This window comes from Brienomyrus brachyistius, chromosome 12 (assembly GCF_023856365.1).
Source record: "Brienomyrus brachyistius isolate T26 chromosome 12, BBRACH_0.4, whole genome shotgun sequence".
Classification (NCBI taxonomy): Eukaryota; Metazoa; Chordata; class Actinopteri; order Osteoglossiformes; family Mormyridae; genus Brienomyrus; species Brienomyrus brachyistius.
This window is the reverse complement of record NC_064544.1, coordinates 8446786-8460057: the sequence shown is the minus strand read 5'-3', so window position 1 is coordinate 8460057 and position 13272 is coordinate 8446786. Positions and strand designations below refer to the sequence as shown.

The following is a 13272-nucleotide window of genomic DNA, read 5'->3' as shown; positions in this document are numbered from 1 at the left end:
CTGTCGCACAATGCATTAGTGCCATCAAATTATTTTAAACTTCCTTCAGGCATGTAATAAGAGGAAGGCCAATCACACACTGTCAGTGGTAACAATAAAATTGGTCTTCAGTTGAAAATAAATGGAATTACATGTTCTCAGATAAGAATCAGTTGAAACAAAGAGAAACACATGTTCACAGGTGCATATGTATCGTGGCACTAAATTGCATTCACACAAGCATATATAAATGCTCAGGTTCCACACAGTATAGTGCTGAAAATGGAGCAGGAAGTTGTGAGAGGGCGTGATGTTCAAATGGCAGGGGGGGGAGGAGCGTGCAGAGGACAAGGACAAAGAAGGGCTCAAAAAAGACAACTGAGTAGAAGAGAATCACCGCCTCATTCTGGTGGGAGAGGCGCACTTCTGTCACATGAGCAGCAGATGGCAGTTGTGGGTATGGTGAGGGAAAACAACGTCGTTAGGCTAAAAGAAAAGTAACATAATACCGCGAGGGATAATGGCATTTTTGAAAACATCACCAATGGGAGTCTCTCCACCATTGACAGAGTGCTAGAAAAGCATGCTGCTTCGAAAAAAACAGCTGTACAAGGTTCCGTTTGAGAGGAACAGAGTGAAAGAACTTAGACACCAGTATGTACGGGCAAGGATATTCATATTTGTCCTTGACAAGATTTCATGATCAACATGATCACTCATACTCTCTGTTTTGCTCTTTCTTACAGTATTTACAGTATATATGAACGTTATATATGTTTGTTTCTATTTTACAGAGGATACTTGAGTTGGAGGCCAGTGAGATCCAGCACATTTTGGTGTAAGTAGATGAAGCAGGATTTAACCTAAACAAAGTAAGGCGACGTGGCAGGAATATAATAGGTCAGAGGGCCACAGTCGATGTCCCAGGCCAACGTGGGGGCAATATCACAATCTGTGCTGCTATTGCTGATCATGGAGTCATCCACAATGCAGCCACCACTGGGCCCTGCAACACCGACTGGCTTCTTCAGTTTTTGGATGGGCTATTATTCCAGAAAATGCAAGGGGGGTTTATGAGGGCCAACATGCCATGTGTTGTGATTCGGTACAATGTACTTTTTCACTATTCAAACCACGTGAAGGAATGGTTTGAATCTCACAAACAAATGATGATGCTGTTCCTGCCGCCTTATTCACCATTCCTCAGTCCTGCTGAGGAATTCTCCTCTGCTTGGAGGTGGAAGGTGTACGACTGCAGGGCCCATGATTAAATGTCATCACACCTGAGGCTATTCGGGCCTGGGTGCAGCATGCCAAACGATTTTCCCCGCTTTGTCTCAGAAGAGAAAATATCAGGCGTGATGTCGACACAATGATGTGGCGTAACAGGGAAGAGAGACTGGATGCCCCTTGAGGAATTTCACGGCACATCTGTGCTCCCCCTACTCTAAACCAGGGGATATGTAAGACAGTAATTTGATGCAGGTTTATCCATCTATACATATCTCTGTAAATGTACTACGTACTGTAACATAATGTACTACAGTAAATGTACAATGTTCAATTCCATACTTTTGTGTATATTTTCTGTTACTTGGTTCTATGCTTTCTCAGTTACAGTAATTATCTGTACATTTACAAATGTTTCACATTACATTTTATTCTGTTTTTTTCCCTCTACATTAGAATTGAGTAATTTTTTAATAAAAAATTAAAACATTTGCTGACAAAGTCTTGATGCACTGGTGAAAGTGCTTTATTAATTTGTCATAGTGATGAAGTGATTGACTGATGATGTATGCTCTGCTCTGACACACATGCACAAAATTTTGATTGTTTTAGCTTAATTCCGCACAGGTGATTTGGTGTTGGGGGAAATGCATGGACTGTTTTGAGAACTTCATTAAGAGTGGTGAGAATGGTGTTTCTGATGAGGAAATTGCATGAAAGCGACTGAGAAAAACGGTAATTTTGATGCTGTTTTCCCTATGAAATTGTTTAGAATAAAAATTTAGAATAAAAATTATATTTTGCCTCGGATATAATTATCTTGTGTCGGGGGGAAATAAGGCAACTCTTGAAGCAGAGTGTGTCTAAGATGTTTACTCTGCTTAAAAATTATGGACCCTTCCTCAAGTATTGATGCTTTTGAGAGGCGGGCTGCACTTTGGGTTCTGTCTGCACCGGAAACGATTTCAGCCGCAGCCTTGGCCCGGTGGAACACATCTCGGGTTACTGAGGACTGAGTCGGCTTCTCTCTAGGAAAACGGTTCCTCTACAGCTCAAATACTGATGCCTCTGTGTTTATCCATCCACTTGTAAGTCACATGCATTCACGTTACGCTACACTACACTGATAACGGCTTACATTCGTAGAATGACGTTATCGGGTGGCAAATCTACAATGCGGAGTAAACTTTTAAAAATGTATGAATATGTGCCAGCTTTCTTTATGAAAACTCACTGAAAGGAGTTTATGTAATTATATAATGTTGGTTAAAATCAACTGCATTCAAGACTGACCGCGTAAAAAATCATTGGCTCATCACAGGTAAGCAACACATCTGTAAATAATGGCTTCATGCATGTGTGTATTGTTGACATGTGGCATGCTATTAATGTCATCAGCTCTTAATAGTCGATTGATGATGTGTTCCACACGAAGTTCAATATATTGTTAGGAGGTTATTAACATGACATTGAGTACAGCGTCATTTTTGCCACAATCGTTAAGCGAATGCCAGGAGTGAAAACGCGTTTGTTTTGCTCTTCGTGCATTACAGTGACAGCCAAACGAATTCGAGGCGAAATCGCTCACAGATGTTTCTCCTCCGCGCACTTTGGAAAGCAGGAACACGCACGGCGAGTCAATAGGGCGTTACGCCGCGTGGCCCCTGGCCCCCGTGAACGCCAAGCGCTTGGCTGCCCCGTCAGAGGAGCGTGTAGGGGGATTTCATGAGGCTTGCCATGGCACACAAACGCTCTACTGTGTGCTCTCCACCTCAACCTCTAGTCCCCCTCGCCGCCCCCCCCCCCCACTCTCTCCACGAATAGCATTCAGTATTTTCACTGACATGATGTCATGTCCTCTCCTGTCCTGCCCTGTGACTACATTTTCCCGTCTTCGAATCCCAGATCTTCCCCCATCCCTGCAACAATTTCCGAAAAGCATTACGTATAATGAGAGCCCACTGCTGTCTTATGCATTCTCTGTGGAAGTGTTTCACCCCATAGAGCCAGCCTGGGTCACTCTCTTCTGCCAAGTCTCTGAATCAGTTACCCTGCCAAGCTTTCTGGTCTCATGATCTCCCCATATATTAATTTTTTTTTTTTTTAAAAGTTTCCTTCTTTTCAGACAATAAAACAGCGTGCTGGATATTGGCCCAGAGACAGTGTACGTTAACGTTAATTAATTAATGCTGCGAGGTGGGTGGGGCTTCTGCTTATTGGCAGCCAGCTCCCTGGCACCCTCCTCACATCTGCTGTCTGTTAAAGGGCTCACTCTCGTTTTGAACAACATGGCCTGTTTACTCAGCACCGAACAAAGGTTGGGGGGGTTTGGGGGGGCGAGGTCAATGCAGTCTTTATTATTGCAGCACCTATTCTTACAGAACATCCTGCTTTTGAAGATGTTCATTCAGGATCCTGAGGGGAAGAGCGACAAAACGCCTGTTTATTCAGCTTTGTGGTGTCTTGACTGGGGCGGGGAGACCCTCACAGAAGGAGAAAATGGCTTCATTTCGACGAGCATCTTTTACGCTCTGAAACTGAACCGTATGCAGGTTGTCTTCAGCGGGGATTCTGCGGTTAAGCTGCCAGCAACCTTTAACATTGAGGAGCCTTATATCTATTACAGGAAGATGCCGATTCAGAGGGAAAACGTAGTTATTTCAGGGTCAATAAATGCAAGTGCACTTGGTAAAAATGGAGTTTGATTCTGAATGTTCTGAAAGTTTCTTTGAGTTTTAATGCCAAAACAATATACCGTCTGAGTCAAAAGTGGCCTGAATGTAAACATCACTAAACAGCAGTCGTTTTGTCCACTTTAACTCTCCCCCGTCGTAAGGAAACCATGCAGTAATTAGACTTTTCCTGTTTGACGTGCTTATTATGCTTTAGTGCTATTCGGTCTGTTAACCGCGATTGTGATTCCGAATGATTGTGCCTGTGCTTGGATCACACACCTTTGCCTATGATAAAAATGCAGAAATCCGTGGTTGAAAAATCTTTGTGGACACTCTTTTGGAAAAGGCACTATATTATGTAAACTGAGTTGAATTAGAGTCACATGATGGGTCAGACCTCCTAGGTCGGGGGTTTTGAATCGTGCCTTTTCTCTGCGTGTGGAGTTTTCATGTTTTCCCATTGCTGTTTATTCCAGAAACTGCCCTTATGTGCGTGTGTATACCCTGGACTGGCATCCTGTCAGAGATGCACCCCAACCTGGTGTCTTGTGTTATGCAGAATAGGCTCCAGATCAGGATTAAGATTTATAGATTTATACACTACCCCCCCCCCCCTCCAGCCATCAGCTTCTGTCAGCCCCTAAGTTCTAACCCCATGAATACAGCCCCCCTCCCTGCCCAGTTCCTCAGGCACTCACTGCTGTGCCCACTGGAAGCAGCTTTCTGTCACAATGTAAATTGAGCTTCTAACACTCATTGTCTACTTTGCTCTCTTGAGGGTAGAGCCCTCCCGACCGGAGTGGGCGGGGCTCGCTCCCGATCGCTTCGCCGCGGCACCCAGCCGACGCCGCTGCCCACGGAGCCTCGTTTCTTCTCCAGGGGCCGCGCGAGTTTCATTCCCCCCGCCAGATGTTTTCGCTTCCTGCGGCCAGGACTTATATAACATCCATGTGATCGGCTGCCTCCCAAAAATATCCCAACTCGCCCATTACTACATACATCAGATAGCAGATGTGGTGAAAGCGAAATAGGAAATCATTAGGGGTTATTATCTACTGCCCCCACGTGGTTGTGGAGATTCAAAACATGTATGCTTTAACGTGGCTAGTTATTTATATTGTTCCGCTGTCCTCAAATTATGCTCTAACAATTCAATAACATGCATCTCTGTGGAACCCAAAACACTGAATCGTTCTCAGATGCATACACAAAGTCATTGTAATTTTAAATTTATTTTAACTTTAGATGTATTGTATATGTGATATATAAAAATAGCATGTTACTTTTGGAGGCAGACAGACTTGCTGTGATGTTGTTGAATAAATGTTGAGTTTGCCAGATTCCAGTTGCTGCTGTAGCAGGGTAGTGCTGCGCATTTGGACCCAGATTTGCTGCGTGCAGCACTGCACCACCAGTGTCCGCGCGACTACCTCAGTATCGCAATAACACTGAAATATTCCGTATTCATAAACATTATGCACCAAGTTTTTTAACGGGTCCCATAAAATTAGTTAGTGACAATATCTTATTATTTGCTTATCGATAAGCATTCGCAACCATTAAAACAAACATGTAAAACGTCTAATACATCATATAATATAACTTTGTATGGTTCCCCACCCTTGGAAGCAAGGCCGTAACTTTGGGATGAACCTTGCGGGGGTTGAGCTCTCCACCCGTTTAGGGAGGGAGGGGGGTTCAAGGGCATGCATTGGGCAGTTTTTAACTGTTAATATTTAAAGATTATGTATTTTACGCCCATCCTTGTAAGTTTAATTATTCTTCCACACTTTTTTTGTTGCGTTTGTGGTTTTCATCTTGCAGCGCTACGATGAAACCACGTAGGCTACTGTACATACGTGTGCTCGTCCAACAGGTGCAGCGAGACGCTATAAACAGCATGCATTGCTGCTGACGTCACTTGGTAAACATTGCAATATTCAAAGCTCCTGTAACTCAACTGCTGCTTCTCCGAAAGGCGCAAATGCGAACGGATTACCTTCAGGTGCGGTACACAATTCTCACTTTATCCAGTCATTTATCCTGTGTGCAATTGCCTGTGCCTTCGGAAATGTTTAATTTTAATGCAGTTAAGGTTAAACGAAGTTGACATTTGAAAGGGGAGGTCCTGTTAAAGTTGCTTGTGCTTTTCTCTCTCCGCAGTTGGTCAGCGGGTCTCCATAAACCGCATTTGCTTATTCTGCTCTTACCTTATTTCCTAGCGGCCGCCAAACACGGGCGTCGTCTGTGCAAGATAGTCGACTACTGAGGAAGAATAATAAACGGAGTTCGTCTTAATCTGGGGGGGAAATGGCTTCGCATAGGAGTAACGGGGACGGCATGGAAAGCATGCAGCTGGCGGAGGATCAGATCAAAGCGCTGGAGGAGAATTTCATGAAAGTCAGCAAGCATCCGGACGAGACGACGCTCATGCTGATCGCGGCGGAGTGCGGACTGTCCGAGCGGGACGCGGCAGTGAGTCTCACGCCGTCTTAATGAAACCTGCACGACTTGAATGTGTTTTTCCAGCATGGAAGGCGCACACATGCGACATGTATTTATTTATATTCATGCCACAGCGCTATAATCAGATTTTTTTATTATTATTACAATTTGAAAAACACAGTGGGGCTAATTCGTTAATTATTAATTCGTTGACGTGTCCGATGCGATGGGTATACACACACACACAAAAGTTTTATTTGCCAGTTAAACGACCGAGTCCTAAATTGACCTTTTATTATTGCATAATTATGAGCAGAATTGTGATGGTGTTTAGTTAACTGATAAAGAGAAAATGGAAATATCTTAAACTTTGGTGGTTGTAAGCGCACTTCGGCAGTAACATACATCTAGGTACAGTACAAATCGTTATAGCTTGATGTTGTTTTTTTATATTGCTGGATGTGCACCGAAGATTTTCAAACACCCTGCTGATTTCCACGGTTTGAAGTTATTGTTTTGGGGGGTGTGGCAGTTGTAGCTATTGTCTCCTAGATTGGGGCTTTGTTTTCTTTGGATATATTAACTAATCAGATTTAGTCTTGAAAATATGACCAGCCGTCCAAACGTGATTTCCCCTGGGTACTGGTCCTGCTGATGGACCAGTGTTTGAGATCCATATTTAGAAACGTTTGCTGGACTGTTAGATTTCTGAGTTTGTTGTGGAAATAATGGCACGTACTACACCTACTTTAGAACTACACTGTAAACCCGGATAAGTTCAATCCACTTAAATCGTTTGAGGAAACCGATTCCCTTCAAATGATTTGAGTAATCAACCCAAAACCAAAAATCAACTGATTTAGTAGAGTAAACTTAAAAGTAAAATTGTCACAATGTACTATATTGAGTCATCACTACCTAAACTGTTTAAGTATTCAATATTTTAAAAATAATTTGTTTAAGTACAGTTAACTTAATACTAATAGAAAAAACTCAATTGTTTAAGTGGTGCTAATATTACAAAACTCATTTTTTTGCATATTGTTTAATTAAAAGCGTCTTTTAATTAAATGTATTATTATTACTAAAACTTAATATGTCAAGGCAAACACACTCAAAACCAAAGAACACTAAAGTGTTTTTTTTTTTTACTTTATTTATAACAAAACAAGACTTTTGTTTTCCTTTGAACAGTATTACAATTTTTACACATGGCGCTTCTAAGAAAACATTTCTTTCAGAAACATTATTTCAATATTTCAGTTATTCCAAGACACTTTTTGACAAGAACTTATTTGTGGTCTCTGAGGTAGTTTTTTTTTCACAGTAAGTGAAACAAGTGCACAATTGAACTTCATATAAAACATTTTCTTTAAAACAATCCTTTTAAACAGATAAAACTGTGTATCACAAGTAAAGAACTTTGGTGTGACACTCTGGGTAACAAGTTGTAACAGTAAAACTTATTTCCACAAATATTTTAACTTGGAAAAATAAAAACTATGGAATAAGGAATGGCCCCAGCGAGACAATGAAATTAAAGGAATAGGTCACTGATTTTACATAAGATATGTTCTTACCTTAGCTTTGACGAGTTGATGTGTACCAGTTTTGTCTTTGTGCGTGCCCTCAGTCATGCAAATGGAGCAAAGCCTCAAAGTGACACTCTTCCAAGTTTAGTTTAACTAAATTTAATGTGTGGATTTTCTAAGCCGATAAGAAGGGGTACTATATTACAAGGTGTAATAACACTGTAGGAGCACTTCTTCATCCCCCCAGTAACTCAGTCTATGCTTCAGAGTGCACTAGGGTTACTGGTATGCATCAACTCTTCAAAGCTAAGGTAAGAACATATCTCAGTATCTCACATTGAAAGCTCATTTTTTAGCCTTTGGAGTTTTGGAGGAGGATCGTTTCGTCCCAGATTCAGCATAATCTGCTGGATAAACAGGAAGGTATTCTTCATGCACTTTGGGTACTCCAAGTGGAGTGCATAAGTCAGTCCGAACAGGAGACACATTGCCAAAGGAAGACTGCAGATGGAATCCATAACCACATTGCCCTCTAGAAGGATCCCCAGTTGGGAGGGGTTCAGTTCTTGCTCTGGACTTCCGTTTTCACCATTGAAGATGATTCCTATTGGGATTTCAAGGTCACCATCAGCAGCATTCTACAGAGGGGGGAAAAACAGTGAGTTAACCTGTTGGTGGAGAGTAACACAAGTATAAAAGGTCAAAGTATTGTATTTCTATAAATGCTGTTTATTATTTAAGTACAAGTTAATTGTAAAAAAAAAAAAAAAAAAAAAAAAAAAAAAAAAACGGAAAATCTGGGGAATCTGTAAGGCTTATTGTCATTATACAACTGTATAATGAAGTTTGTCCTCTGCATTTTACATTTGAAATAAAGATGATGAGCTTCATCTAACACCGTCCATTGGTTCACTCTTCTACTCTGGTCCACTTGTAAAGGTACCCACAGACAAATAAACAAAAACCAAGGCACTCTGTCTGTTATGAAAAAGTTACAAGCCTTTATTTTATCATGGCCTTCAATTAAAAAAATTACCCAATGCATTTCAGCCAAGGTGGCTTTTATCAGAGTGCAGAAACAAAATGTTTTGTTATCTGTGGGTACCTTTACAATTTTACATTTACCAAATGGACCATCCTGTGTAATATTTTCTCACATTTAACTGCATGTTATGCACGGTGCTTCATAACACTGTTGAGGGACACACACACAGCTCTCTCTCTCTCTCTCTGCGTGTCTCTGTCTCTCTCGCTCTCTTTCTAATAACTTCATTATTAACTGCATTAGTCTGCTATCAACGGCTCAAGCCTCCATCGCCAGCTTTAAAATGACGTTTTGGAACTCGCAAAAGAGTCGTTGGATGAGATGCGGAAGAAATAATCCTACTCACAATAGCGATTTAAGTAGAAAAACCGGACGAATCCCTTGAAATATATCATCTGATCGATGTCTTGATGTGTGGCAACCGTAGTATAAGCGGAATAATTGACTCCGGGCCGTTGATTATTAGAAAAATAATGCACACCCGAGGTGTAACGGCCACGACGCGAATCACCACCTCGGGTGTGCATTATTTTTCTAATAATCAACGGCCCGTCGTCAATTATTCCTTACATAATAAATACTTTTCACTACTTTGCGGATTTCACTTATTGCGGGTTGTTTTTGGGACGTAACGCGGTAAACGAGGGTTCACTGTAGATTGAATTAGCGTGCACATTTGCGTAATGTAACATGCAACTATTTTTGCTTAACGTTGAAATACAAAGATTTAACTCACCAGTTTGCGTGAAGGTTTGAGGAAAAGTACTCCCTATCGACTGAAGACTGAAACAAACATGTCCAAGCCCTGGCAAAACCACCAAAAACGACTTGTCTTCATTTCTTCTGACAAACAAGTCCAGAAGTCTCTTCGGTTCCAGCGGGAAAAATATGGGAGGGGCAACAAAAACTTAAAAATAGTGAAAGTACTTTCAACTAAACATAATCAGTAAACATCAAATTTACTTTTATTATTTGATTGTTGAGTTTAAAACTTATTCTCTTATAAAAATTGAACTTAAACTATTTATTAGAATAAACTTAAAATAGAAAGAACCATGTTAAATGTATTCATTTTAGTGCATCACATGCAAAACAATATAGGTTAAGTGCAAAAAGCTTCAACCAATGAGTTCTGTCTGACACAGTAATATGATTTTAGTTTTACAGAGAAAATTAATTACCATCAGTGATTATAGCTAAACCATTTGAATGCAAATAACTTTTGGGATTACAGTGTAGTCTCCCACGACTAACCGGTTCCACCTGCCCTTGTCAACCAGACAAACAAAAGTAAAAATGGTTATGTCAGCTATGTGTACACAGCGAGGCCAGGGCAGCTGATGTAGCGCCAAGCCCCCCCGTGGAAACACCACCTGGCCCTGCCCTCCTCCCCCCCCCCCCCCCGATCATTGTCCTCGTGTTCCGGTTTTTCTGCGGTTGATGCCTGGTTATAAAATTATAGAATATAACTTGACAGGTCATACCGCGTGGCTGCCCCCGTGACAACATGCATGATCCCCCATGTGCCTCCGGTAAATACGAATGCTATTTGGGTCTGAAGTAATAATAATAATAATAATAATTATTATTATTCTTTACATATGTAGGGTACATTTCTGTGCGCTGGGAACAGGTGAAACAAACAAGCACATTATGTTGACGGAATCAACGCGGGTGGTTGGGTGGTCGAGTCGCTTCAGTTGGTGAAAAGTTAACTACAAAAAAAAATAACCATGCTTGTGGAAGCCAGACAGTCTAAATAAGAAATTACAGTGTGTTTACATATTTGTGCAATGTAACTGCAAAGTATTGCATAACTAACGTAAAGATTTTCAGAGTTGTCTTTTGCTGCTTAATGCTGGCAAATTAGTGCAAGTAATGTTTGGAGGACATTAAGGTCAAATGCATCTGCCCCCCCCCCCAACTGAAGAACCGACCCCATTCTGGCCGCCCCAGTTGAAATGGTCTAGAACCCCCACTGCCCCCCAATTAAGACATTCACAATAGGCTGCCATTTCCACCCCCCTGCCCCTCCCCGGACGCGAAATACTGCCCCAAAAGCCACGTTTAGGCCTATGTTGAAAACTGCGGGAGTCCAATAACACTCTCGGTCCCCTGCGTTTCGCTCAGCGACTAGCCTCCTGAGATCACATCCAGTAACTCTCACTGCCATCAAAACCGCTGCCGAATGACTGACTGCCGTCCTGCCGTCAGTGATCAGCCCCGACCTGGGGAGTCTCCGTTTTCCGCCCTTTTTTTATTTCCAGCGTCTGCACAGGCGGCCAACATACGTGGATTCTTGTCATTTCTAAAAATGTTCCGCTGTCAAATGATGACGAACCCGTGGTAGCTCAGTTGTTAAATCGTATGCTTCCTTTAAATGATTGAATAGTAAAAGAATTCATTTTTTGTGATTAATTTAGTGAGTATGGGATAAGACAAATGATTATAATGCGGGCGGATTTGTTTTGAGGGTTTCTTTTGCTTTGTGTCTGTTTGCTGGTTTCGTTACTACTGGGATACCACTACTACTCTATAATTGCGTTCACACTCTTTCGTTTATGCCTTTACGCTGGCGATGACGTCATTGTACACGCCAAAATTTGGAATGAAGTAATTTAATACTCACAAACAATCGCAGTTAGTCATTAAAAGCATACTTATTGTGTGAGTTTATGCATTTATTCATCTGCCGAACCATGTGTAAACACTATGATAGTTGGAAGAAATATTTATCTCCAGTTACAGATAATAGTCTCAAATAACAATATATCCATCCATCCACCCATTTTCCAAACCGCTTATCCTATTGGGTCGCGGGGGGTCTGGAACCTATCCCAGAAGCAATGGGCACGAGGCAGGGAACAACCCAGGATGGGGGGCCAGCCCATCACAGGGCACACTCACACACCATTCACTCACACATGCACACCTATGGGCAATTTAGCAACTCCAATTAGCCTCAGCATGTTTTTGGACTGTGGGGGGAAACCCACAGTTTTATTATATAAATAACAATATATTTATAAGCAAATTTATTCTTTGAAATATGCATTTGGCTTTGTGACTCACATCGTCATACAGTTTATAACTAGTTGTCGCAAAATTAGACAGTGATTTGTTTATCCTGTGGCGTTACACATGGCTTCCCACTAATAAGCACCATTTACACATCTGCATATTCATCTTGTTGTTTCATTATGATGACACTGTATTCTTACATGCAGCCAATTAACTGAATTGTTTTTTTTTGTGTTTGGCTGGATCATGGTCGTCCATCCATCCGTCGCTAACCTATCTCCCCCCCCCACTACCTTCTAGAAGTGGTTCCGGCTTCGCAATGCGCAGTGGAGACAGTCTGAGGGTCTCCCCGCCGAGCAGGGCTCCGTCAAGGACTGAGGCAGAAGAGGGTCATCGCCCAAAGTGCCCCCCCTTCCATCCCACCTCCCTCCCAAACTTCCCTCCGCATGTCTGAGCTGTACTTTGCTGAATGTGACCTGTATGCAAGTCTTATTTTTATAGATATAACCAGCATATTTCCATAGGTAAATATACATCCCTAATTATATGTATGTAAATGTAATTTATTGTATGTCATTCAAGGCCCTCGGCATGTAGTGTTTGCAGTTACAAGCATGGAGCTTAGTTGAGAGATGATCTGATGGGATCAGAGTACATTCTGATCCAAGGCTACTGCACTTCTCCTGATTATGAAGATCCCTGACTGGAATTGTCTGCTGAAGGGTTACAGGTTCCCAATCCAAGCCTTAAGGACGGGGGATGTAGAAAAATAAATAAATACATATACAAGAGATGCCACTGTTAGCGTGTTTGTCTGAAAGTGCTACGGGCTGTTACAAATCCTGAGAGATATAGGGCAGGAGGTTGAGATCTGGGCTGGGGGAGTGCGGCAGAGAGGGAGAGGCCACGCCACAATCGGCGATAACGATCAATCCACGATAACGATCTACATTTATTTTCGCTTAGCAGACGCTTTAATACAAAGTGATGTACAAGTAGCGCGTTGCAAATATGCACGCTGTCAAGGAGTCGACTAGGCGTAAGTGCAGCTATTCTGAGCATCCAACATACGCCCAGCTACGAGGGTAAGCAGTATTGGAAGAGCTACACAAAGTAACCAGTGATTGACAGCACCTGGTGCCATAGATCAGATGGACAGCTGTATAAATACTTCCTGATGTGACAGCATGCCTGTGGCAGAATTGCATTGAGGGTAATGGTCTTGGCTCAGGAGTTGTCATGTGGTTGTCAGGTACGTAACTTTGCACAATAACGTGATTAATACGTTATCGTGCATGTGATAAATGTGAGTCAACATCAGCTTTAGCACGAGGAAGAAAGTCAG

The 13272-nt window shown here is 41.9% G+C and overlaps 1 protein-coding gene and 1 long non-coding RNA gene across 3 annotated transcripts; one reads left to right on the top strand and one right to left on the bottom strand.

Moving 5' to 3' along the window:
• Positions 1-5735: 5735 nt before the first annotated feature.
• Positions 5736-12720, top strand: hopx (HOP homeobox). 2 transcript variants are annotated; one of them, XM_048970839.1, is made up of 3 exons: positions 5736-5889; positions 6107-6359; positions 12228-12720. In XM_048970839.1, the coding sequence occupies exons 2-3, from the start codon at positions 6195-6197 to the stop codon at positions 12303-12305; spliced, it is 243 nt and encodes an 80-aa protein (XP_048826796.1). In that variant the 5' UTR covers positions 5736-5889; positions 6107-6194; the 3' UTR covers positions 12306-12720. The 2 variants fall into 2 exon arrangements, with proteins under 2 accessions (XP_048826796.1, XP_048826797.1); XM_048970840.1 differs by having other exon boundaries at positions 5786-5889; positions 6048-6359.
• On the bottom strand, positions 7466-10140 carry LOC125704803 (uncharacterized). Its single transcript, XR_007381251.1, has 2 exons — positions 9643-10140; positions 7466-8499 (listed from the first exon to the last, which is right to left on the bottom strand). It is a non-coding gene; the product is annotated as an uncharacterized LOC125704803 (long non-coding RNA).
• Positions 12721-13272: the final 552 nt, after the last annotated feature.

Excerpts from the sequence above, each read along its gene's own strand:
- hopx (XM_048970839.1), top strand. The coding sequence starts at position 6,195 with ATGGCTTCGCATAGGAGTAACGGGGACGGCATGGAAAGCATGCAGCTG. Across the intron at positions 6,360-12,227 it reads TGTCCGAGCGGGACGCGGCA|AAGTGGTTCCGGCTTCGCAA; the intron begins GTGAGTCTCACG and ends ACTACCTTCTAG.